Source organism: Saccopteryx leptura, chromosome 12 (assembly GCF_036850995.1).
Source record: "Saccopteryx leptura isolate mSacLep1 chromosome 12, mSacLep1_pri_phased_curated, whole genome shotgun sequence".
NCBI classification, from domain to species: Eukaryota; Metazoa; Chordata; class Mammalia; order Chiroptera; family Emballonuridae; genus Saccopteryx; species Saccopteryx leptura.
The window spans coordinates 18,903,186-18,930,397 of NC_089514.1; the positions used below are offsets into that span (position 1 = coordinate 18,903,186).

The 27,212-nt window shown below is 39.5% G+C and overlaps 1 protein-coding gene across 2 annotated transcripts in view; it reads right to left on the bottom strand.

The window, feature by feature from the left end:
• Positions 1–27,212, bottom strand: part of ITGB8 (integrin subunit beta 8) — an 80,171-nt gene that overhangs the window by 33,058 nt on the left and 19,901 nt on the right. Inside the window, exons 2-6 of one of the 2 annotated variants that reach the window (XM_066354199.1) lie at positions 20,450–20,535; positions 12,205–12,376; positions 7,720–7,966; positions 6,208–6,373; positions 5,460–5,618 (exon numbers count right to left, since the gene is read on the bottom strand). In XM_066354199.1, the coding sequence (XP_066210296.1) occupies positions 5,460–5,618; positions 6,208–6,373; positions 7,720–7,966; positions 12,205–12,376; positions 20,450–20,535 (830 nt within the window). The remainder of the gene's footprint in view (positions 1–5,459; positions 5,619–6,207; positions 6,374–7,719; positions 7,967–12,204; positions 12,377–20,449; positions 20,536–27,212) is intronic. The other variant, XM_066354200.1, reaches the window with a different exon arrangement.

Sequence of the window (27,212 nt, forward strand, 5' to 3'; positions counted from 1 at the left end):
GAGTCCGGGTCCCTGGCACTAAAGGGGGCAGCCACACAGTATCAGGTAGAAGCACATCGGTAGATCCTGGCATTAGACAGCTTAGGTGTGGATCTTCACTGATAAGTGTAGTAGCTCTGTGACCTTGCATAAATTTACCTGATGTCGCTCAGTGTCAGTGTCCTCGACAAGAACGGGCTGTGGTGAAGTCTGAATGAGATCATAGGAGCAATCTGACCAGCACGGCGCCCAGAACAAAGTAAGTGCTCAGTGAATTAGGATTTTATTAGTAAAATCAAAATGTGTCTGAAACCAAGAAACTCAGAAGCAGAAAAGGAGAGACGTTTAACGCCTTCTGAAGTTGGAGGGGCTACTTGTTAGTCACAGAGCAAAATAACTGCTGTCTCTTTACTGAAGGATTAAAGCGGCATCGTTCATGGCATGCTGTCTGATACCAGCAGATACGGCAAACATCAGAAATAGCCCAAGCAGAAAAGACTAGGACACAAAGGCAACGGTATGAAAGTCTGTTGACTCTCAGGTGGCAAAGTTATGGGTTAAGTTAGGTATCTCCTCAAGCTCCCTTGCCAGCTGTGGGCCCAGGAAAATTCAGTCTAGTGCCAAGTACTAGTTGAGGTACCTGGTAGAAAGAAAGCTTCCTAAATGGCTTACTGTAAGTCAAGAGCATGTTAAACAAATTGCATGAGAAGTCAGAGGCAGAACAGAGAGATTTTTTTTACCCATAAGAAAACCAAACTCTTGAGTAATGCCTAATATGTACACCTTCTGCAGTTCAGCATTAGTGCCCTAAAACGGTGATGGATTCAGCAGTAGTCTATCCAAATGAGGCTGCCGGACAGGCCATGGACTACAGCAGGAGGCGATCTGGAGCAGTTACACGAGAGGAGGGAGGAAGAATCACTGACCATAGTATGATGAGGCACAAAAAAAGGAAGGCTGAGTAGAGAAAGAAACATCAATGATAAATGGCTAAATGCTACGAGAAAAGGGTGGTAGGATCTTCTTGCCTATTTGCATCTCTCCATCCAGGAATGAGGGGTCACAGCAACATTTAAAAATCCCACTAATGAGGATTCACTGTATGACCTGTGTGCCTCTTCCAGATACATGTTCCTTGGCCCCCTTTTATTGTTACTGGAGACCTTGATGTTATTTTTGGCCTTTGCCTAGGGTGGGGTGAATGCTGGTGAGGGCTCCAAGTGAGATCGGGAGTTACTCTGGAGGAGGTGGGTGGGTGAAATTCCAGACCCCTAGTGTTAATCACCATCCCTACACCATTAACAATATTTATACTAACATGTACCACTTTTTAAAAAATACCATATTTTAAACTGCCAATATTACTGGATAAATTCTAAAACTATATTACCACTCAAAATTTTCAGTTTAGCACTTGGAGAAAAAGCCATAGAAAATGTAATTTCTTCAGTAATATAACATTTTTCATACACAGTACTGTAATGTGTAAACATAAACTGTTTGTAATTAAATCTTATTTGGTAATTTATGTAAGCCAAATTATCTGCTTTATTTCTTTTATAAGGAAGACTGCAACCAAAAAGAGCAAAAATTGTAACAGGAATTTCACTGTTCTCTTTCTTCTATTTTGTCCCTTGAGACACTGTGGCAAAGTGGTTAAGATGTTAATGTAAGACTAAACTCAACTGAGCCTCAACTTTGTTACTTATTAACGTTTTACCAGTAGCTCTCTGTCCTTAGCCTAATTCTTCTACCCTTAGTTTTTGTGTTTATATATTTAAACAAAGGATAATTGTGACTGCTCTAAAGAGTTGTTGTGAAATAAATTTGATTCTGCATGCAGTATTTGCTACAGTGGTTTCGGTTAGCAAATACTCAAAACAAAGTATCTGATATCATTCTGGGGTACACACTGAAATAGCTACCTGTACAACCAGCAGAACTCAGGTCCAGGTAATTTAGACATATAAAAGATATTTTGTCAGTTATTTCCTTTTATAAGTAAAAGAACTAGAGTCTTGAACCAAGAAGCTCATATAGCATTCAGCAGGCCTAGTATTAGCTGCTGGAGATAAAGCCAGGAAGCAAAGTGTTTGATGTTTATCTAATTTACACCTTTAATTCCCCTGTGATGGCTGAACAGGAGCGGGTGGAGGCTGTTTGAAAACGAGCAGGTAAATATGCTTAGAGTCAGGATCAACGTAGCTTTGGGCATAGAAGATTTCAGAGCAATAGGAAAATTTGTGTATACAGATGTATAGTCAAAAAAATAAAATACTAAAATACTCCAGTGTAGATGCAAGAAAAAGGGTCCTCGCACTTACTTCCTGTTTGTCTGACTGTGGCAGCCAAGATTGAATGGGGGAATACAGTAAAAAATAATAATAATAATAAAATAAGGGACAATCAATGCTAAGAAAATAAATTCAAAACAAAATAAAATAACAAAAACAAAATGGTTCAACTTTTCTTTTAGGGCAGTGTCCCTAGAAATTTAGGGAATGAGCAGTCTTAGGAAGAGCATCCCTGAAAACACAGACCTGGAATGAGATAAAAGTATTTTTCTAAGGTATTAACAAACACACTTAAGGCCCTTTGTTTACTCAGTACACAGCAGTGACGTGTGGAATGTTCGTTCTTTTAAGCAGTGGAAGAATGTTGAAGAAGGCAAATGAAGTTCATGATAGATTGTACAAATTCCTGATCCATAAGAGCCCCAATACTTTGTAAAATTCCACCCGAATCAGAGTTTATTTTCATAAGGTTATATGGCATGGCATATGTCTAAAATTATGAGAGTATTTCTTTGCCTTAAGGAATCCTTCCTACATGAGCAGCAGCACCCTCTAAAATACAGTTATGGAGAGATGACTTCAGTGACTTGGCAAAACTTCCAAAGAATAATGCAATGCAATTTGAGAATAATGTGATTATTATTTTTGTCCTTAAAAAAAGCTTCCCTTTGTCCCACAATAGAATGAGACCTCTTGTCTCCTCCTCCACTTCGCAGTAAGTAAATTCAAACTCTATCTCAGATTGAAAGAGGGTAAGTAGAAGGCAGGAAAGATAAGAGAAGACTAAATCGAAGTGGATGGGTCTACAGAAGTGAATTGTGGCTGAGTAGACACAGCTGGAATAACTCCAAATCCTAATTTTTCAGTTCAAACTCCAGTTAAGTTTTAAAATCTTTAAAATTTGAGCCTGCCTTTAAGAGACTAAATCAACTTGTTTTATACGGTAACACAGTCTAGTTCCAGATAAACTAAATTTAAACAATTGAAATTTTACTCATGGGAATCACACACAATTCAGCATAATTTATATGCTTTTGATATTGCAGTTCCCAAACTGGGCCTGGGGCGCCTTGGAGCACCTCAGTACACTCAACCAGAGTGCCTCGAAATGTCTCGGGTTTGCAAGGGAAACGCGGATACCTGTGTCTCTCAGGTACCTGCAGGTAATTCACCATTTTAAGATAACATCTGGCCTAACCAGGGGCGCAGTGGATAGAGCAGGGGTCCCAAACTATGGCCCATGAGGCCATTTATCCGGCCCACCCCCCGCCACACTTCCGGAAGGGGCACCTCTTTCATTGGTGGTCAGTGAGAGGAGCACTGTATGTGGCAGCTCCGCAAAGCGCGACATCGCTCACGTACAGTACTACTTCCGGTGACGCGGGGTGCATGCGTCATGGCTCCGGAAGCACGTCATATCACTTGTTACGGCTAGCAGTGACAAATATGGAACCGGACATTGACCATCTCATTAGCCAAAAGCAGACCTATAGTTCCCATTGAAATACTGGTCAGTTTGTTGGTTTAAATTTACTTGTTCTTTATTTTAAATATTGTATTTGTTACCATTTTGTTTTTTTACTTTAAAATAAGATATGTGCAGTGTGCATAGGGATTTGTTCATAGTTTTTTTAATAGTCTGGCCCTCCAACAGTCTGAGGGACAGTGAACTGGCCCCCTGTGTAGAAAGTTTGGGGCCCCCTGGGATAGAGCATCGGACTGGGACCCAGAGGATCCAGGTTCGAGCCCTGAGGTCGCCGGCTTGATTGTGGGCTCATCCAGCTTGAGCGGGGGCTTATCAGTTTGAGTGCAGGGTTGCTGGTTTGAGCCCAAGGTCGCTGGCTTGAAGCCCAAGGTCGCTGACTGAGCCCAAGGTTGCTGGCTTGAGCAAGGGGTCACTTGCTCTGCTGTCCCCTCCCCATACCCCCATCGAGGCACATATAAGAAAGCACTCAATGAACAACTAAGGAGACTAAGGAGCCACAAGGAAGAATTAATGCTTCTCATCTTTCTCTCTTCCTGCCTGTCTGAACCTATCTGTCTTTCTCTCAGTCTCTTTGTCTCTTTCTCTCTGTCTCTGTAACACACACACACACACACACACACATACACACACACACATAAATAACATCTGGCTCTGCTTTTTGGGCAGAATGAAAATCAATGTGATACAGGAAATGAGAGTGGCGACATCCAATCTGATTCCAAGGCTTGGACATTCCCGTTAGTGACTTATTTACTAAAAATGACACAAACTTTTTAACTGGCTGCTAAGTGTTTAGGATATAAAGAATTACGTTTTTTGGACCTGACTACTTAATAAACAGAATTGTCAGGGTTTTTTTGTTTGTTTGTTTTGGTTTGGTTTGGTTTTTGTTTTGGCCTAGGGGCATTAAGGAAAAAATTACTGAGACACTAGGGTAGAAAGACCTGAGAAAGTTTGGGAGTTTCTGATCTAACATTTGCATGAATGTATAGCTAATGTGCCAATGTCAGAAATAAGTGATGCCTGTGCAGTTGATTTTCAACATGTAGACTAGATAATGCTGGGAAACATATAGTACTAGGAGGGTATGTGTAAATACATGATTCAGAGCTGGAACACCCTGAGGAAGCAATCCAGGTATTTGCTGACTTAAAAAAAAAGCCCCTAAATATAGACAAGCTTCACAGGGAAGGGGAGTGGTACAGAATATTGAAAGCTGACATGCCGTTACTATTTTTTCCCCTTGTCTCTACTTAGATTATCTGTCATATGGGGTGGCATCTTTCAGGCTAAATACACTTTTCTTACCAATCTAATGTATTTTTAGATACCAACCCTACAAAAGTACTTTATTTATATAAAGCAAAAGTATATATATACCTGAAAAAAACAGATATATATTTTTTATTTTAAGGTCTTCAGTTGCATTAAAGTAAGCTCTTCTATCATTTTTGTTTTCAAAATGTATATATAGCACATCAGAAAGTCAGCTGCTAGATGTTGTCAAAGTATTTTAGCTTTATATTTCATTGATTGGCATTTACTGATTTCATTGTCCCAGAACTGCTCTCGCATGGCTTATCCTGATTATGTAGGATGCTCTCTGAGGTAATTTCTTGGTACAAGAATAGTCAAATTGCCCACCTTAACTTATACTTCAACCAAGAGTCATGGCCACTGAGAGGCTACGGCTACATTACCATGCTTGTTGATCTGGTGTAGACGTTGTTTTGCAGGTGGCAGTTGCCATCATGTGGCACTACTATGCCCGCCAATTTGCTGTCAAGGGCAAGATGAGATGTCTGATCTGTCATCACCAGCAGCAATCTTTTAGCTTCTTTTCGCCATCCAATGTGACTCTAAAAATAAACATGTAATTAGACCTTGTACAATAACATAGATCTGTACTGTGGACTTCATCTCAAGTAAACGTAAAGTTCAAGTGCACAAACATAAGTCAGGGAAGAATGATGTGGATATATACAATGCTGTTTCATAATCAGAGTTAACTTTTATTTGTATGTTCTCTATTTTACCACAGCCATTTGACCACACCAGCTCTTGTCTGGAGATTTCTAGTGTTCCCCAGCGGGAGAACAAGTCAGGTTTAAGAAGTGCAGATCACCCAATGTCATGCGAATAGGACAGCAGGCTCCTTCTGGTTCTTCCTCTGCTGGTGGTGAGTGAAAAGAACAGCCCTTTTGCAAAGGATTTTCCAAGTGCACAAGTTTTCTTTCCCTTTTATCTTTTCCTATTTATAACCCACACCAAATTTAGCCCCTCTGTCCTGAACCCATACCAAAATGAGTAACACTGGTAATGAGGAAGAGATAGAAGGTATGCTTCTATGCTGTGTTTTCATCCCATAAATCATAAAAGAAATAAAAATCCTAAATTCGTGGGTAACTGGGCACTTGAGCAAACACTCAATGGTGTGAAACGTCTTACCTCACAGACAGCTGCCTGGAGCATGGCGTCAAAGCCTCCTTCAGGCGTATCTATGTTTCCCGAGATCTTCTGTCTGTGAACCGCTCTTTCAAACTCGGTGATGTTCTCCGTCAGAGACAGCACGTGGATGTACCCATGCGGAGGCATACACTCTAGATTGTAGTCACTGCATGGGGAAAGAAGAAAGGCAAATTCTGTTTTGCTACGCTTCATGCAAAGGTTCAGAATATTGTACTCTTCACAGTACAGTTGTGTGGTTGGTATAAGAAAGTAATATAGTGTTTTTCTTTGTCTTGCCAAGGAAATTTTATTAGAAAAAATATAAAGTCAGAGAGAAGTTCGATATCGGTGAATATTTCTTCAATTAGGTAATAAGAATATAACAATTTGGTGTTCAAAAAATAAAGAAGTTTTAATATGTTTCTTATATAAAATACCTAAGGAATTTTTTTATGCTAACAATTAGAGTTAATTTTTAAGAGGAGAGAAGAATTTGTAGTGATTCCTTATCATACTTGATCGTGGAACAGCTGAAAAACACTTTTTTGGGAAAGTGGGTTTTTTTAGGAATTTAGTTAATCTAACAATATACTATTGTTAGATTATTTAAAAATATTGTGCTATTTTTAAAATGATTGCTCGTGTACAATTATTGATGAACATTCAAAGTTCATTAAAATTGTTTTGCGAATTCCGTGATGTTCCGAAGAGTGAGAATCATCCCCCCGGTGCCCCCACACAGGAGACGTCTCAGGGAAGTCCCCAGGGGACGACAGATCTGGCTTTGGTACATTAGAGTGTGCGCTATAGAGTGATGTGGGCAATTTATGGAAGTAGGAAAGAAGAGGTTAAAATGAAATGTTTTATTACAGAAGAACTAAACATTTATATTTCTCTTGAAAATTCAACAGGCTAATTAGAATAATGTATGAGAAAATTGTATTTTTTAAAGTCAGCTTTTGTTTCATAGTGGGGCATATGCTATTTAGAACTGGACTTCCCAAATGATAAGAAAAGGGGCTCTTTTTAGCAGGCAAATTCTCATCTTTTGATCTATGCTCTTTGTGCTAGCTGTGTTTTCTTTGAAGTCACATTATAAGCAACAAAATTATAAACAGTCACAGTACAGTAATGGGGAGATAGATGCAGCACTGGCAACAGAACTACTATAAATTCCACAAACCTTAATTCAACACACGTAAAGCAATCAAAAAGGAGAAATACAGAATTGGAGGTTTGTTCAAAATTATTCCTTTTATTTGTGGGTTTTTGTTTGTTTTTGATGACATAAAATGAATGATAGTTGAAAAATATATAAAATAAAAAGCTCAAGCTACAGATAATCTCAGACGTTTTCAGATAGGAACATACTTCCCCTCCAAATATTTTTATTTCTCATTTAATAAAACAAACGTATAAAATTTAGTAATTCCTTTATATAAAAACAAAATGAGATTTTTATAAGAAAAAGAATTTCATATAGCATTGAGATCCGCCCCAAAGACCAGATACCTGCACTGATTATGAATCCTCTCTGGATGGATGCTAATATATGGTGAAACTGTTTTATCAACGTAGGAGCCGAATCCAAGACGGAAGTCACGGGAGAAAAACGCCATCTTCTTAGATAAATCGTTCCCAACGGAATTTAACTTTTCAATATTATTGTGCATTGATGCTGAGACATCAACCAGATAATAAAGATCCACAGGGTACTTCTTCAGAAGATGAATTTTCAGCATAAAATTAGCTTCTGCTCCTAGTCCAAAGAAAGACCACTGTCATGTGGTTATTTTAAGCATGTCCAAATGAGCTGTCAATAAATCAGTCACCTCTTAGATATAGAACAATTATCACAGATTTCTGCATAATGAATGAAATCAGAAATATTCTGGAATAATTTTAAGGCAATTTGAAAACCATCCAAGTTTATGAATTTCCAACCTCTCCAGTGCATTTCTCACAATTCTGAAGGGCAGATGGAGAGCTACACCAAAGGGGCCAGTGCAATAGCAACGTACTGGGGAATGTGTTTGTTACCATGTGAACCTGTATTTTTAGTACTGTATCTAGAAAAGCACAGCACAGGACAGCGAGCAGTGTTCTATCTCAAGAGAGAGCAGGTGGCCCTGTTTGAAGGTGGCTTTCAGGTTTGAAGAATACCAGGAAGGTATCTTAAGAAAAAATAGCCTCTTATTGGATGCAGGTATAAATTCATTCCTTTGGGTTAAGGCAGTGGTCGGCAAACTCATTAGTCAACAGAGCCAAATATCAACAGTACAATGATTGAAATTTCTTTTGAAAGCCAAATGTTTTAAACTTAAACTACATAGATAGGTACATTCCTTATCGAGGTAGCGCCCGCATGTGGTATTTTGTGGAAGAGCCACACTCAAGGGGCCAAAGAGCTGCGTGTGGCTCGCGAGCCGCAGTTTGCCAACCACTGGTAAGGCATCTTTCACATATGAGATATGAAAACTCTGTTACTGAGAAGTACATTAAGCTACTCAAAGTAATTAATTCCTCATCAAGAATTCCTCGATAAGATTCTTCTCAGCAGCTCGCTGTGAGAAAGAATGAGAAAGTGGTCTAAAGGACAGTGCTGAGGACCTGGGCAATGCAGGGGACAGCGTTTGCCAACCCGAGCTGGGTTCTCAATAAACGCATGTGGAGGAGGGTCACAGAGGCAAGGGACCAGACGAAAAGAAAGGGCCATCACAGAGAGAATTGCGGAGCCTCCAAGGACAACCCTGTAGCTCTGGATTTAATTTGGTGACAAGGTATCACTTGAAATACTTTGTGAATTTTCCTTTTTTAAATAATATAGCAAATGCTCTGTAAATCATTCAGTCCTGGTCCATGGAGAATATTCTGAGTGGAAAAAAAGATTGTAATAAACACCAATTTATAGACATTATTGGTAACCTGATCTACCTATTAAAAGAATCCTCTAATCTATCAAATTAGTATTTTCATTCTTAAAGTGCTTAAAAGTAGCAATACTTTCTCGTAAATTATTTCACGAACCAGATGCTTTCTAGCCAGAGTAAGAAATGTGTTCAAAATAATAAGGTTTTTTTTCCCTGATACATAAAGAAAGGGGCTATTAACTCATGCCTAATTTGCCATTATGTAAAGGAAAACCCTTTAGTGTAACACTCCTAATTTTTTGGTGCAAGAGTTTAGGAGGAGGAAATGAGCGTGTCGCCCCTCCCGGCCAACTCTCACTCCTTCCGGTGAGGAGCTGGGCTGCCTTTGGAAGGGCTCTGCTTGTCGGGCAGGGAAAAGCCTGGCCATGTGGGAGTACCCTGCAGTTTGGGGAGCGAAGTTCAGGGCAGGAGAGTGATAGACTCTGGCAGCAGGGCTGGACAGGTGAAAAGGGAAATGGAGTGTAACTGGGGCCATGTGGTTCATGCGGAAGAGCTGGAACTTCAATGTGTGTATTAAAACTTGTTTTTCTGTTACAGATTGTATAGTTGTTTTTAATCATTGACTTGGACATATGGCTGAAGGCCTTAGGCACTGGCCACATGGTATTTTTTTTCTCAGTGGATCATTGCAGTTTATGGTGGCTATAAAGCTGAATGGCTGTCTGTTTTATAGAGTAATTGCAAAATAAACCAGTTAAGTCTATTGTGCAGGTTGTTATGTTGTTGGTTATCTCGGCCAACAGGCAAAGTCTGTGAAGCGTCAGCAAAACAATCCTTGGAGGCCTGAGCTATTCAGGGAGCTCTAAATAAATGCTAGCCACACAAGTGCCCTCAGCACACACCAGCTGCTTATAGCCAGGCAAGCAAATCCTGCTCTCTCTGGATGTTAGTGATTAATACCATTACTAGAGTCTAAGCAACATTAGGGTAAGGATTGTTGATTCATTCCTGGAGCCTCTGTGTTTGTGGTACATGCATAGCCACTCACAAATGTTCTTTGTGTGCGTGTGACAAAGACAGGGAGAGGGACAGACGAGGACAGACAGGAATGGAGAGAGATGAGAAGCATCAATTCTTCGTTGCAGTACCTTAGCTGTTATTTCTCATATGTGCTTTGACTGGGGAGCTACAGCAGACCGAGTGACCCCTTGCTCAAGCCAGTGACCTTGGCTTAAGCTGGTGAGCCTTGCTCAAACCAGATGAGCCTGCACTCAAGCTGGCAACCTTGGGGTTTTGAACCTGGGTCCTCCGCGTCCCAGTCCAACGCTATGCCACTGCCTGGTCAGGCCATAAGTGTTCTTTAACTAGACAATCTTTGAAGCACATTTTTATATAGCCTGTCAAAAGAACCATATTTATCACACTAAGAAGCTAATATCTATGATTTCATTCCCACAGTTTAGGAAGAACTTATAGTGTCTGTCTTTAAGAGGAAAAGAGTATCATCTAGCCCCAAAATGTTTATGTCTATTATTATCTCCAGGAGAGCTTCGTCCTCATAGCTTTTGAGATTCTAAAGGCTCAGATCCTTGCTTCCTTCAGTTGCCTTCAAAGGGAAGAAGGGAGTCAGTTTCATAGAATAAGAAAGAGGACCTGGAGGAAAGTTGAGACCTACTTAGAGCTATTGCCAGTGTTGGTTTGAATAGACCAAAGAATTAATTAAAAGTTGTTAGAATGATTTTAAATCACTCAAATAAATAATGGTGTAAGCATCTCTGAAGTACTGGCTGCAACCAACAGGATGAGCTGTTGAGAAAAGATAATTTTGAAATGTTCCACATAAGATGAAATTGAAACACGTGACAGAACATATAAAAGTGTGGCAGGAAGAAAGAGCAGCCAGTTCCTGTTCATTATTCCTGGGCAGGGGAAGGAGAAGGCCCAAGACTCAGACCGCTTGAAAGAGGAAGGCACATGCTCCAACACAATTCTGAATGTTTGCAGTGGGTAAAATGGGGTGTATGTGCAGGGGTGGGGGAAATGCATGATTTCTATATTTTTTTGGCTTTTGAAAAGAGAAATTGAATTTAGAAAGAATACCTAAAAAAAAAAAATCATAGATTAAGAAGTGAAAAGTAAAAACTGTCATTTTAAAAGCTCATTTAAAATATTTATTATATATTACATTTTCAATATATATTATACATTTTATATAGTCATACTAACATTTTTTAAAAATGTAGTCAGTATATGATGTAATAGAAATATGTAGTTTGGCTTTGCAATAGGGAGGTTGTGTGTCAATAATGGTTATTTGTCCACATATTTGATTGCTTCCTTAAGAAAAAAAGTAATGACAGGACAAGACCACCCAGAATGAAACAATAAAGGCTTGAAGGTAATCGCATACTGATTCAAACTAAACGCATTTAACTGAAGGATGCATACCTGTGTACCTGAACTTATCAGGCCATATGAGGTTGTACACTGGGATTCTCTAGCCCCGGAGGAAAACCAATAGTCCCTAGTGGCCTTCTGTATGTGCCACACTGTGGGATACGGCGGGACGGAAGAGCAAGTACAGGAGAAATATAGGAGGAAAAGTGTGTACTACTCTCAGGGGCCATCACAAAGCTGCTCAGGTTAATTAGGATAAGGACAAATTGTAGTTTTGTGCTAAAAGTTTATCACAAAGGCTCTCAGGACTTAGCTTAATTCACATCTCTTACTAATTAATTATTCAACTAATAAATCCAACCAATACTTATGAAATGCTTACTATATGCCAGCACTCTGCCAGGTTTTAGAGAACAGAGCGGAATAAAATACGTTCTCTTCCTTCCAGAGCTGGCAGGAGAGCAGGAACCCAATTACACTACAACGTGATCAAGTCTAGAAATCTATAACTATAATACGGTGTGCTCAGATTTACAGAGAGTGTCTGAGGTCACACAGCTAGCTTGCTATACGTACAATAAAGATGAGAATTTTGACTTCTTGATTCTGAGCCCACTCTTATTTTCTCTACAACAGTACTGTCTGCCACAAAAGATCAAATATGAGTACATAAAACTAAGTGTAATTTCAAATGAAGAATCATCATAGATTTATTTGGAAATCACCAAACCTGGACGCAGCTGGACCGACACTTCTCCTGGTGTCACCTGGGTGTTGATTTCCTGTTCATTGGGGATTACACGCACAGATGGATATTCTATTGAGTCCATCGCGCACCCTTTGCTTAGTAAATTGGAAACAGTATCACAACGTTCACTCCTTGATCCACCTGAAATGAAATCCTGTTTAAAAGAAGGAAAATCACTGACATTTTTAGTGCATATCATCTCGATGATAACAAAACCAAAACCACACAACAAATATTGCAAATAAGCCATCTTCTAATATTGTATAAATTATGCAACTATTCAAAATAGCTGCACGTTTCCAATAAGACTACTGGCAAATTTGTCTTAGGTAAAGCTTTAATTTCTAAATCTTATTTAAAAATAAGAAAATGAACATTAAAGAGGAGATTTCAACCAAGTACTTTAAATATTGTTAACTGATCACTGTAAAATTATACTAACTTAATGCTTTCAAAATATTTTATTTTGGGAAGACCGCTCCAAAAGAAAATTTATCCAAAATAGACGATTCAGCGGTTCCAAATTAAGCCTCAGTTCTCAAAGAACTTAACTGGTGTGTGTATTATATGCTATTATGTTTGGAATATGAGAGCGAGTCCTTAGAAGTTACTTGCCTAATTAGGTACAGAAAATTCATAAGAGAACGAATGGGAAATCTACCTTTTCCCAGACTGTGAAATCTGCCAACTTCTTATACATACAACAGAAATTCAGTAAATCAAGGGTGATCGATGCTCATATGAGGTAGGGGGACAGGATGGCGGCTCAAATGCTGCTGATTTTGCCACGGAATCTAGAACTTGCATTACCGTTCAGCAGTGGTTAGTTGCTGTTTATCCAGTGGCCTTCCAATGAACTTGGAATTAATGGAGCAACCTTAAAATGTAGTTTATCTCAACTGAAAATAAAACAAAACCTTGATATTTCTATTCATGGAGTGATTCAGGTTTTTCCTTAAGAACAGGATATGTACTAGAAAATACAGAAACTTGCTTTATTACAGATAATGGCCTATTTGTGGTGTGTGCTTATCCATTAGCGAGGTGTTTGCTCGGGGATCTTCCTGGCAGTGGCTGTTTTGGTCTGGCGTTCAGTCGTTCCTCCTTTAGTGCAGCTGATTCATAGAACTGGACTTCCAATCAACTAATCATCTGATTAAAGAATATTGATAAGAATATTGACTGTATGCTTGCTCAGAGACAGAAGCTTGTTAGGTTCTAAGGATACAGAATGGAACAAGTTAGAGTTCCAGTCATCAAAGAGTCAACAGACCATCGGTGAGTTCAGCCATTAAGCAAGTTAGCCATTAAGCGGGTAAATATAATTATCATGAGCATTAAAGTTAGGGGAAGCACAGATTGTCATAAGGTTATGGAAAAAGGAGATTATCAAGTTTAATATTAGTAGAATATGAGGTCACTAATTATGAACAGGACATCTCTGGCAGTGGAGAATAATTAGATGGGAGGGTGGTAGGCAATATAAGAACAATCATACAAGGATTTTAATTTAATTTCCATCTCAATTTAGAGCAAGGGTTGGGAAACTAGGAACAGTGGGACAAATACAACCCATGGCCTGTTTTTGTATGTCTTGAGTGCTAAAAAGTGCTTTTCACATTTGTAAAATGCTGTAAAATAATAATAATAATAATAATAATAATAATAAAGAACATGCAACAGACAGTACATGGTCCACAAAGCAAAAATTTTTACTACGTGGCCCATTATAGTACTGATCCGTAGAGTGCGGAGCACACTTGTAACATGAATATAACTAAAAGACAGTAGAGAATATATCCTTTCCAATCAAGATTTTCAGGTGTCATTTGGTAAATGACTGCATGGAAACAGAAAAAATCAACTTGCTTTGCTGTTGCCCATACACCTGGATTTTAGCCTGAAGTTTCAAGTGCTCAAAGCCTTAATTTTGTGTATCCAAATTTATCCTATCTGTTGCTAAACCTTTGAGGTACTGGATGTGAGATCTGTCTTATAAACAGCTTGGAGTTCCTCAGAGAAATATGGTGTATACTTCTGTCACACGTGTCGCTTTCCTTCAGAGAGCCTGGGGCTAGATGAGGGTGGGGGGTGCCACCTGTCCGAGCCTGGGGAATATGTGCTCAGTCATGCCTCACATGACAGAGCACAGACCAAGGGCCACATGTGTTCTACAGATGTAAAAACCCCAAGCCTTCAAATCAGAGCAGGAATAAAGTACAAGTCACTCTGATATTTCTTTTCAGCCAGGGATTTTGCTGTTTGTATATATAGAACAGAAAAGAAGGAGTGTGGCTAATTCACTGTTAACTATACATCAAGCCATGCCATTTGACCTTTAAATGTCAAGTCAGTTTGCTGAAACAGGCCACACAGTCTCAATTATTCTGCGATGTCTAAATCAGCATGGCTGTTTTTACTCCACTATAAAAACAATGTTGTACACCTGAAAATAATATATTATATGCCAACTATAATTTTAAAAAATTTAAAAATAATGTAAAAAGGAGAGGAGGTGTTTGTATTTTTAAATAGGGGTTCAGATGACATTTGAACAAGACTGTGAAGGCTCAGAGAGTGAACTACAGGGACTTCGGGAGGAAAAATACACAAAGAGGGAACGTTCTGTGTACATGCCCCAGGCAGGCAGAACAAGTATGTCTGGCTTGGGCAGGGAACAACAAGGAGGCCAGTGCAGAGGCCAGAAATAATAATAATAGGAATAAAGTAGCTAACCTCTGTTGAAAAAAACAAAAACCAAAACTAAGTTATAACGACATTGCCAATTTGCCAATTAGGTTGGAAACGGGAAGAAAAGACCGTGGCAGCAAGCTAAAGAATGGAACGCTGCCCCGTGCATGGTGGCCTACTTTCCACTTTGTATAAAAGAAAAGAATTTGAAGCCACACCCATTTAATTTTTGGTGTTTTGTGGCATTTTAATTTTTTCTAATTCTTAGGGTTTACTTTTTTTTTTTTACATGAAAAACTCAAGCGAACTCATACTTCAACTGTCTGTATCTAAAAGCTGCTTGGTGCTGGCGTTTTGTTGAGTTGTACACTTGAAATCTGTATGGCTTTGTTAACCAATGTCCCTCCAGTAAACTAAAGAAAAATATTGAGTTTTTAAATTTGGCATCAAATTCTATGGTATAAATTTAGTTATTTTGAGGTTATTGATTGAATTGATATTATAGTCATGGCAATTTTACATCCTGTAACAATTTCATTTTATTCTGTTTAACACATAAGTATCATTGGTCTTTCTAAAATACATTACTTTATATTTTCAAAATAATAAAAAATAAAACCTATTTGGAATGAAAAGCCTGTGTTGAAGTTACCTTGGTTGGCTTTTCGTTACTTATTACTTTTCACTCATTTAATAGAATAATCTGGGGAGATAATTAAGAAAAATGTTTTCTCCTTCTCAGTTCTGAGTCCTTCTGACTTTTTTTTTTTTATTCATTTGAGAGAGGAGAGGGAGAGACAGAGACAGAGAGAGAGAAGGGGGAGGAGCTGGAAGCATCAACTCCCATATGTGCCTTGACCAGACAAGCCCAGGGTTTCGAACCGGCGACCTCAGCATTTCCAGGTCGACGCTTTATCCACTGCGCCACCACAGGTCAGGCCTGACTTTCAAATTTGGCAGTCTACACAGAAGTGAAAGGATTCTATCATCTTTTGACAGTGAATGCCCTTTACTGTGAATCGTATTTTAATATAACTGCTCCAAGGCTGCCCTCTAAACTTCTGGCCGTGCAATCACAGCCTGTATCTGATGTATCATGCAGGAGAGGAAGAGAAACTGGCCAAGTCTTTCACCGATGGTGGAACAGGGGGCATTAAGTTAGGTAATATGGAGAAGATTTTATTTTAAGTATTTTTCAATTACATTTATACAGCATGGAGAGAAAGGTAAAATATATAGAATGGCAGATTAACATGCTACACAGGAATGTAGGCAAACTGAGTATATATCCTGTGTAAATTTTCTAGGGATCATTTACTTTGTTGTTGTGTTAAAACAAAGGGGGATGTGGGGGAGAGGAAGAGAGAGCGAGCAAGAGAACACTGGGAGAGAGAACACACAGAGCTTTTCATACTGTTATTCATAGTGCAGTTGCCATTCTTATCTTAATACTGGTTATTTTATCTACTATATGGCCCTAGGTTTAATTTTATTCAAAAGTCAAAATAGTCACTTAGCTAAAGTGCTTACAACTGACTGGTTTTTGATTTAGCTTCAGAACACGAATACTAGAGAAAAAAAGATCCCAATGATAAATTTTTTAAAATTAGTGTTTGATTTCAATTGGCATTCAGTATTGTATTCGTTTCAGGTGTACAGCCCAGTGGTTAGACATTTATATAACTTATGAAGTCCTCACCTCAATAAGCCTGGTACCATACAGAGTCAATACAATATTACTGACTGTATTCCCTAGGCTGCACTTGACGTCCTGTGACTGTTTGGTAACTGGCCATTTGTACTTCTTAATCCCTTCACCTTTTCCACCTAACCTCCCAAACTACTTCCATCTGGGAACTGTCAGTTCCTTTCTGTATCACTGTGTTTGTTTACATTTTGTTTGTTTATTCTGCTTTTTAGATGCCACATGTAAGTGAAATCACATGGTATTTGTCCTTCACTGGGTGACTCATTTCACCCAGGGCAATAACCTCCAGGTCCACCCATGTTGTCCCGAGTGGTAAGATTTCATTCCTTTTTACGGCTGAGTAATGTTCCATTGCATATATACGTACCACTTCTTTATCCATTTGTCTTTTGACTGGCCCATTTAATCCACTTGCATTTAAATCAGCAGTTCTCAACTTGTGGGTCGCGACCCCCACTGGGGTCGAACGGCCAAAACACAGGGGTCGCCTAGGTGTTTTGGTTCTTCGACCCCCGCCGGGGTCGTGATCCACAGGTTGAGAACCGCTGATTTAAAGTAATTATTGATAGGTATGCACTTATTGCCATTTTACTGTTTGCTGATTCTTTTTGTAGTTCTCCATTCTTTTCTTATTCTCTTGCTCTTTTCTCCTGTATGTTGATGACTTTCTGTAGTGTTGTATTTAGATTCCTTTCTCTTTATTTTTTGTGTATCTCTTGTAGACTTTCGGTTTGTGGTTTCCATGTGCTTCATGTATACCAAACTATGTTTATAGCAGTCTATTTTAAGTTAATGGTGGCTTAAGTTCAAACACATTCTAAAATCACTACCATTTTTACTCACCCCCTCCAGTTTATGTTTTTTTCATTATATTTTACTTCTTTTGTGTGTTTGTGTGTATCCCTTAATTTACTGTTGTAATTACACATGCTCATCCCGCTTTTCCCTTTTAACCTTTGGACTGGCTTTGGTGTTGGTTGAGCCGCTCCATTTATTATGCTTGCCTTCGTCAGTGAGACATTTTTTTCTTTGTGATATTTTCTTATTTACATTTTTTTACTTTTTTCTTCTTTTGCAAAAAGTCCCTTTAACATTTCTTGTAATACTAGTTTGGTGATGGGGAACTCCTTCAGCTTTTCTCTTGACTTTTTACCAGCTTTGAAAATTATATAAACCAGGCTTAATTTGTTACTGTTTATCTCTTCTAATCATGAAACGAGAATGTTCCTGCACCCTTGCTGACTGAAGAGTAAAAGACATTCAGTTGCGTGCATGCCTAAGTGGTGGGCGATCTTTTACAATGAACCACTGCATTCTTTCTCTTGATGTCAGGTCAGCCTGTAGGAAGTGGACAGCTCCTTCAGTTAATGATGTGGCTAATGGCTGAGTCCTAACAGTCGTTGATTCCCCAACGGTTGTGTTCTTAACACAGACAATTCTCTGATTTTTCTAAGCCTGAATGAATTGCTACAGAGGCTTACCGAAGTTCTTATAGTAACAACTCCTATTTCTGAAGCAATGTCTGTTTGCCAAATGCTTCCCACATACTGTTTCACTTAGCTTTCACAACAGCGTGGCATAGGTACTGTGCGGATTGCCATTCTAGAGCTAGGGAAAATTTGGGTTCAGAGTGGCTCAGTTAACATGTCTGCATTTATACCATTAGAAACTGATGGAACTGAGATTGGAATCCCGGCCCACTTCATTTCAGAGCCTGCCTTTTCAGCCTATCAGTTAGACCACCCTTCGCTATATAGAATGTTCTGGGACATGAACAGCCAGGTCATTTCTGAGGATGTTCTGAGATCCCCTTATGAAGATTTGACCCATAGCAAACATGGGTTTGTCATCTGTTTTCCAGCAGCCACCCACCTTCCTCCTTGGCTTACCTCCTTCCATTTGACCAACTATTCCTCTGAATGTTCAAAAATCTCTCCTCCCTTGGCAGGACTGACATTGCAGCTCCCATAACTGGGACTCCAGATTCTTCATGTCAGCAGAGGTGTGAGATAGGGAAGGGTCCCTCTGGAACCAGACATTCTGTCTGGCTGGCATGAGGCATTTAGCTGAGAACTGGCTTTCTGAACCATCTTTTGAAAGTTTTTCTAAACTGCACTCACTAGGCCCTGGCCTGGCAGCTCAGTTGGTTAGAGCATCGTCCTGACATGCTGAGGTTGCGGGTTTAATACCCGCACATACAAGAATTAACCTATGAGTGTATGAATGAGTGGGACAACAAATTGATGTGTTTCTTTTCTCTCTCTCTGTCTCTGTCTTTCTTCTTTCCTCTCTTTTTAAAAATCAAGTAAAAAATTACACTTCACTCACTCAAGTTCTTAGAAACTGATGTCAAGTTGGCACAAACTTCATGACTCTAAGGATCTTCCTAAGTGATGTAGTAAAAATCTAAAATGGAGCATTGGGTCAGGGTCAGGAAATATCAAGCCATGACACATTCCTGACAGAGAAAAACCTGGCAGTAAACTCTCAACTCAGAGTTCTAGAGATGAGGAAAAGGAGGCTCAGAGAATGGAGTGGGTTCTCTCTGGTCATTTGGCTCATAGGAAGTGGAAGCAATGAGATTGGTCCCAGGAACTTTGGAACTGTCCTCTCTACAACACTGCCTGAACCTACGGCTTCAGCACTGCTTAGTTTTGAGTGACATCTGATCTCTCACCAGTAAAACCCAGACTACATTCAGGAAGCCTGAGGCTGTCAGTAGGAGGGGCGCTTACTTTTAGATATGGCTACTGTTCTGTGACCCCCTCCCATGCCTCTTTTTTGACTTGCTTCATAGAAGAAAGTAATGTCCACTATCCTCTGCTACTTTTTCTCCTGGGGTGTGTGTAAGAGGAAGCAGTAATAGGAGAGGTTGGAAAGAGAAAGGTAGGTGCAGTGTTTGAGCTCAATCAGAAGAGTAGAACTAGAGATTTCTCTTCATCTCAAGCAAAAGGCCATTCAAGATATATTTGTTCTAATTCTTAGGGGCTACATAATTAAATGCAAAATTACCTAGGCAGTCTCATAAAAGAGACCCCAAATTAGCAGATGGCTTCTTCATTTCAATCTATTGTGTAAGGTAGTTCTGATTGAAGATTACCAACAACACTCACAAAACAACTTTAGGGCCAAGAAAGAAGGAATGCGTTATAATTATTTTACTAAGAAGTTATTGAGATATGTTTCTTGTTAGGATATAAAACACTAATTTTGAACAATAAACATTTCTGAAGTATTTTCCATTCCACAGAATTTAAATGTACACAGTATCGCATCATCAGGGTCATATGTCAAAAGAAAAGCACTCCATTTTCCATAAATAACTGAAGAATTGATGTACAATATTATGAGAAAGTAAATCGCTTATCTCTAAGTACTTCAAATAAAAAATAAGTGAAACAGACCAATAAATTAGCCTGCTTTACTTTAATAAGCAAGTAAAAAACAATGATCCAACTTGATCTATAGCCTAATACCCCAAGCTGCAGCAAGAATTTCACACAAAGCCTTCTGACCTAGCAAAAGTCACTATCTGTGTTTGCCAATGTTCTCTATAGAGCAGATGGAAAACATAAAATGGTTTGCACTTCATTTCAGAATTACCATAATTTTCCTAATAAAAAGGTTATACTTTATATTCAGCCACATATGCTGTTTCCAAGCATGAAACCCAGTAAGATTTTCCTGATGCTCAAGCAGTATCTTTGGCCTGATGCACCTTTAGGGCACAACCATCAGGGCAATGAAATTAAGCTAGAGACAAGGGGAACTGTGAGAAAAATAGAGAAGAGCCAGAAAAGAAAAAAGGAAGAGAAAGAACAGGCACACCTCTTGAGAACACCATCCACATTCTGGATCCAGCGCGAGGCACCGGGCGCAGGACGCTGCGTTCGAAGATGCACATCTATTGTTTTCTGTAATGGAAGGCACAACGAGTGGTTAGTTTTCTCTCCTATTGGGAAGGACATATAATTCCAGACCAAAATGTATTTTGAAAGCTGAAATAAGCTGAGCCATAGTTTTAAGTACAGTATATAACATCAAAAAACATACAACTTCTATGGGAAGAGTGAACCTGCTCTCCACTATGAATAGATACTGTATTTCCTGGAGAGTTATTATTCAGTTGATTATTTGGGGAAAACAAGAGTGGTAAAAATATGACGTTTAGCTAGGGTTGGGGGTGTGGCCTGAATTCTGCCGCAGTAGGAGAGCACCCTCCAAAGTTTTTAATGTGCTGCAGTTTCACCAGATTTCATAGTATCTGAACCAATGAAGTGTTTTGGATCTAGAATTTTTCCTGTAAAAATAATCAAATACAGACCTCAGTCACAACATGTAAATTCATGCTGAGTCATGGTGAATGAACTTTCTGAGAAATAATCTTGATGGACAGATATTATAATTAACTTGTGTTATTATTGATTATTTTGACTTGAAGGATATCAGAAGCAGATATATGATTCAGCATTTTAACGGTAAAGTGGTTAAAATGAATGGGTTGTTTGAATTAATTTAATTTCTCTGATTGGATCACTGGAAGATCGTGACCAATTCACTTTTCCATAGATATTTACACTTGGCTGTGACATTTTAATAACATAGTTGTACCTGGAAACTATTTACCTTTATCCCTCTAGCCAATGGCTACTTATACCATTAAAAAGTTTCACCATTATAGACTTAAAAAGTTAAAATATAATAATGCATCATAAATTATTTTATTATGGGGTTTTAGGGCAATAATCAAAATACTTTCTATATTCTTCTTACATGCTTCCTACATTCCATCCTTCACTATTTACTGTAAATTGTCCCAAGGACACTGGCCACCACAGCATCTGTCCAGCTCACCCACAAGTACACGGTAAATAACATAAGCATGCGGGTTGGAAGTAGCTCAGAGTCAATGTGAGAAGGGACTGTATAAGCAAACAATAAAATACAGTGTGCCGTGCACAAGAGAGACATCGCCAAGGCACCATGGACATAGTGAGGAGCTTCTCCCTCTGCTTCAGAGGGACGGGCAGGGGTGGCGAAAGGGCATGTGGAAGGATGTCTCCCCAGAAGCAGTGCAACTAGTCTGTCCCTTTGCCACCCCACTTTGTTTCTGCTAATTGTTTTCATCTCTTTAAAAAAATGTAACAGTTATGGAAGGAGACCATGTGTGTGTGCACAGTCACACATGGGAGCGGTAGTTTGAAAGAGGATAGAACCCACAAAATCCGCAGCTGTCCCCAAACAGCTCTTCTTTCTCTTCTTTTTCAACTTGCCCCAAACAATGTAGAATGCAGGGAGAAAACAGTCCTGACCTGGAGGTGGTATGGATGGCAGTTGGCAGTGGGAAGAAAGAGAGGGACTGCAGTGTGGGAATCAGCAGAGAGGTGCTCACTGGGGCAGCAGCTGGTACTCTGACCCCGAACTCTCCAGACACCCATGTGTTAAGCTGAAAGCGTCCTTCCCTAACATCCCTGCTGTTCTCTTACCTCCCCTCTGTGTCCCCTGGCACTCCTTATCCTTGGCTTGATGTCAGCTTTTAAAATGTTTTATCTGGCCCTGGCCGGTTGGCTCAGCGGTAGAGCGTCGGCCTGGCGTGCGGGGGACCCGGGTTCGATCCCTGGCCAAGGCACATAGGAGAAGCGCCCATTTGCTTCTCCACCCCCCACCCCCTTCCTCTCTGTCTCTCTCTTCCCTTCCCGCAGCCAAGGCTCCATTGGAGCAAAGATGGCCCGGGCGCTGGGGATGGCTCCTTGGCCTCTGCCCCAGGCGCTAGAGTGGCTCTGGTCGCCGGCAGAACGACCCCCCCCCCCCCGGAGGGGCAGAGCATCGCCCCCTGGTGGGCAGAGCGTGCCCCTGGTGGGCGTGCCTGGTAGATCCCGGTCGGGCGCATGCGGGAGTCTGTCTGACTGTCTCTCCCCGTTTCCAGCTTCAGAAAAATACAAAAAAAAAAAAAAAAAAAAAGTTTTATCTAAAACTTCTTCACTAATATGGCCTAGGATTTTTTTCACTGGCCTAGAATTCCAAGGACAGAAAATAACTGTGTTAGGCTCTCTTTACTATCATTGTGACCACCTAACTATGAAGACTCCATAACCTAAAATTCTTCCATTTGGCTTAGCCTGCAAAATTGTAAAAATCTGCTTATTCCTAATGTATTCAGAAGAGGGAGTGACCTTTCTTCTTGTTTCCAGGAAGAAAACGAATTTAGGTCTAGAAATCAAGCACATTTGCAGACCTAACTTGACCTTTACCAACTCTTAAACTCAACTGGTACACGGAATTAAGTTTATTACAGATCGGACCTGACCAAGCCTTTTACCAAGTAGGTAGGACTTCTGCTCTGGCAGCTACACGTGCAGCCTCTTGGGAGGGAGGCAGCAGATTCTGTGACTCTGGTCTTTGTGTTTGTAATGGTTTTCTGCCTCTGTCCTGAGTTAACCCAGATTCAAGTTCAAGCCAGGCCCCTACTTCCAAAGCACATGAGGTAAATAATTAATGTACAAGCAAGTCTGTGTTTTTTTTCTTTTGTATTCTGCTTTCTTTAAAAAGTTCTAGGCCAATGTCTGTTCTCAAACTTCAGACACCTAAGGATGAAGACCAACAGGGGTAGAGATTTTGGTTCTGTTTATACTTCCCAGGTTCCAAAACTGACATTTCTCAGTCTTCCTAACTACTGGACAGTGATCCCATAAATGGACACGGAGGGGGCGGGCCTTACGGTTCTGCAGAAGTGGAGGAAGGCCATAAATTGAACTCCTTGGGAATAGTGTCACATGGTATTGCTGGAGAATGTCATGGTTAGCTTTACAGAAGACAAGACAGATACACTGTGGTATGCAGAATTTTAAGGATTTTCACTTTAATTTTAAAACATGCAAGTAAATAAATACCTAACAGAAAAATATCACAGCAAATACAGCCATTCTTTACACTAAATGGCCATGCTATTGGGGGGGCTATTGGTCACTGTATTGGGAATCTGTGTGTGTGTGTGTCTGTGTCTGACTCTCACACACTTCTGTGCAAACAGAAATCTTTACCCTGACACACACAATGCATGGCTTCTATTGACAGACACGAGCAGCGTGTCATTAGCCTCTGGGTCTACTCAGTTCATTCCCGCCCCTGACTCGGCAGCACAGGAAGGCTGCTTATCCGGTGGTCTCCTTGCTGACGCCTCATTGGAGGCTGGGCCTGAGCGGCCCTTCCCTCTGTGGCTGTGCTAGCTTCTTGTCCAGTGGTGTGGCATTAAGCACCTTGTTGTTTAGGTGTAGCACCATGTTTTCATCAAGGATCTTTTTTTTTTTTTTTTTTTTTAATGAATTATACTGGCAATTCTTAAGCCAGTGGAAGCAGAATAATAATATTTCAACCACATATCCTCAGAGCTCTCTTTTGGATTTTTATTTTTTTAATGGTAAATGATTCACTAATCACATGTCATTAAATGTGTTGCATGACAAAACTCAGTAGGGGATTTGACATCATATTGTCAGTAAGTGTGTCAATTCCGAATAATTCTATTCTTCTCTGAGCATGAACTAGGAGTTTGACTTTTTCTCATTTTGTTACAACCGGAACTAACAGACGAGATGAGGTAGCACCACTACATGGATACTGGGAATAAAGTTCCAGATTTTCAGAGCACTGCTCCAGAGGTGGCTCTGTGTCCTTAGGCAAGTTACCCAAGTTCTCTGAGGCTTCATTTCCCCCACAGTAACACTGGGGTAACTAGGCCTATATCAGAATATTGATATGAGATAAACTGAGCAAGTATAAGCATGCCGAGAATAGTGCTTATGGTATGGTAGACACTCAGCAAAGGGACTACTGTAGTGTTAGTATAATTAATATTATATAGGTTTCATGCAGACGGATATGGATATTATATGTGTACCATATACATACATGTATTTAATTCTAGGTTTTAAAAAAGGAAGGCATTATGTGTCTATATTTGTTGTAAACGTAATTGGCTGTCTTTAAAATGAAAGTCACTTGGGTCGAACAGGCAAAGGTTTAAAAGTATAGCTGATTTATAAAAATACCTATTAAGGTAGAAGTTACTGTATTTTAGTTATTAAAAATGATTGTTAAAAGTCAATTTAGTTAAGTATACACACAGCAATCCAATCTATCACAAATACAATTTTGGCATGACTATAATTGGATTTCTGAAAATGTCTCAGGACACGATCATTTCATTCACATTTTGCAAAGTGAACATTGACTTAATTTGAATAATTGTTGAATTATTTTCCAGAAGTAAATATATATTTTTTATAAATAAATTTTTATTAATTTTAATGGGGTAACATCAATAAATCAGGGTATATATATTCAAAGAAAACATGTTCAGGTTATCTTGTCATTCAATTCTGTTGCATACCCATCACCCAAAGTCAGATTGTCCTCCGTCACCTTCTATCTAGTTTTCTTTGTGCCCCTCCCCCTCCTCCTTCCCCTCTTCCTCCTCCCCCCCCCCCCATAACCACCACACTCTTGTCCATGTCTCTTAGTCTCGTTTTTATGTCCCACCAATGTATGGAATCATGCAGTTCTTGTTTTTTTCTGATTTACTTATTTCACAGAAGTAAATATTTATAATGCATGTGAAATGACCTTTACAACTGTCATGAAGTATAATAAATGTATGAACAGGCTCAAGTGTACAAAAGTCAGGAAACTACACGTTCATGACACTCTCTCAGGTGTTCTTTGTTTTAGATGATGGCTTTATTCATATTATTTTGAGGATGTTTAATTTATAGAAGAGAAAGGAGGAATAAAATGGACCAAAAACAAACAAACAAAAAAACTAAAGACAATAGAAGATACAATGTTTAGATTGGGATCTTTCCATAAGTAAGTGATCAGATCAGTGAAAGTTTTAGGAAACATTTTTAATGTTTTTCTGCTCTAAAGGCTATGCCACGAAATTTCAACAAAATATAAAGGATGTCTGTCCATAGTTATCTGGAATATGGAACAACTAAAACTGATAAACACTGTAGAATCAATCATTCCAGATCTCCTGTTAGTCCTAGACAGAATAATTTATGAAAAATGCAGAACTGTATTTTTCCCCCAGGCAGTATCCTCTTCCTAATTGGATTTACTTTATAAATTAAATTATACTTGGATAATTAAAAGCCATTTCCTTAAAAACAACAACAAAGTAAACACTTATAATGAGCACATATTCTACTTTGATAACATTCAAAATCAGGCAAGTTGAACCCACAGAATCAAGTTTGGAGGATCACTCTTGGATTTCCTTGGTCTAGATCAGGGGTCTCAAACTCAACTCAGCATGTGGGCCGCAGAGCAAGATCACAGCCCTTCGGCCGGGCCGCACTAGGTCTACAAAAGGCAACTGTTACGTAACACTTTTCAGTGTCACAAAACGACCAGAAACTGTAGTTCGCATCACAACTGCTGTTAACTAAGCTAATATCTAACTAGGATGCTAGAGAAATGAAAAATACAAGTAGGCCCCTAGGCTTACTTATTTTTATCCAAAATATTTTGAACTTCGTGGATTAGTCTGCGGGCCGCACAAAATTGTTTGGGCCGCGAGTTTGAGACCCCTGGTCTAGATATATATTATGCTCATGTAAATTTTGCAAATCTTACAGAGACCTTCAAAATATATTACCTGATTATGAAAAGCTCTCTTTTACACAGAAATTTAATATAGGCTATCATTTGATTAAAACAAAACAAAGAAATAGATTGGTATTCTTTTTTTTTTCTTTATGTTTTACTGATTGATCTAAGAGAGGGGATGGAAAGAGGAAAGAAAGGGAGAGGGAGGGGGAGGTGAGAGAGAAAAAGAAAGAGAGAGAGGGAGAGAGAGAGGTGGCAGGGGTGGGGAGAGAAGGAAAAGAGAAAAGGAGGCTAGACTGGTATTCTGTTCATCTGCTATTACCTAGTTATACCAAGTTTTGATTGAGGAGCTGTTTCCTAAAAGCTCCTACCAAAATATAGGGAGGGGAGGAGTCATTGGGGCGACTTCTTAGAAAACCAGGCACAGGAAACAAAGCGAAAGTCGATTACATTTTAGTGAGGATGAAATAAAGGCGCATGGGGGAAAAGATGAGGAGCTTTCTGGAAAAGGTGGATCTGAGGAGGAAGCTCGGAAGGGCTAGAGAGATCCGAGGGAAGGTAGCACGGAGGCAGCATCTGGGAACAGAAGCAGCAGGGGAACAGTACTGCTGGGACTCCGTTTTCTCCCTCGTTCTTCCCCCTTGACCTTCATAGAAACAGAGTACAAAACTGCATGTATTTCTTCTCCTTAGTATTCAGAATATATGAGACATAATTTTACTGTTGAAATAAAGAAGCAGATATATAATGAAAAGAATTAAAATAATTTGTAGCAAAACTGCAGCTTACTGAAATACTTTTTTGCAACAAACCCATATTTCAACTGTGCTCATATACAATTCATTTTTTTTCCCTATTCATATCTAAATAAAATTTCCGTATCTCCCACCCCCACCCCCACCCCCGCCCCTGAATAAGGTTAAGAAATCCCTTTCTGGGCAGAACTTCCTTATAATGCCAATATTAAGAAATACTTTATCTC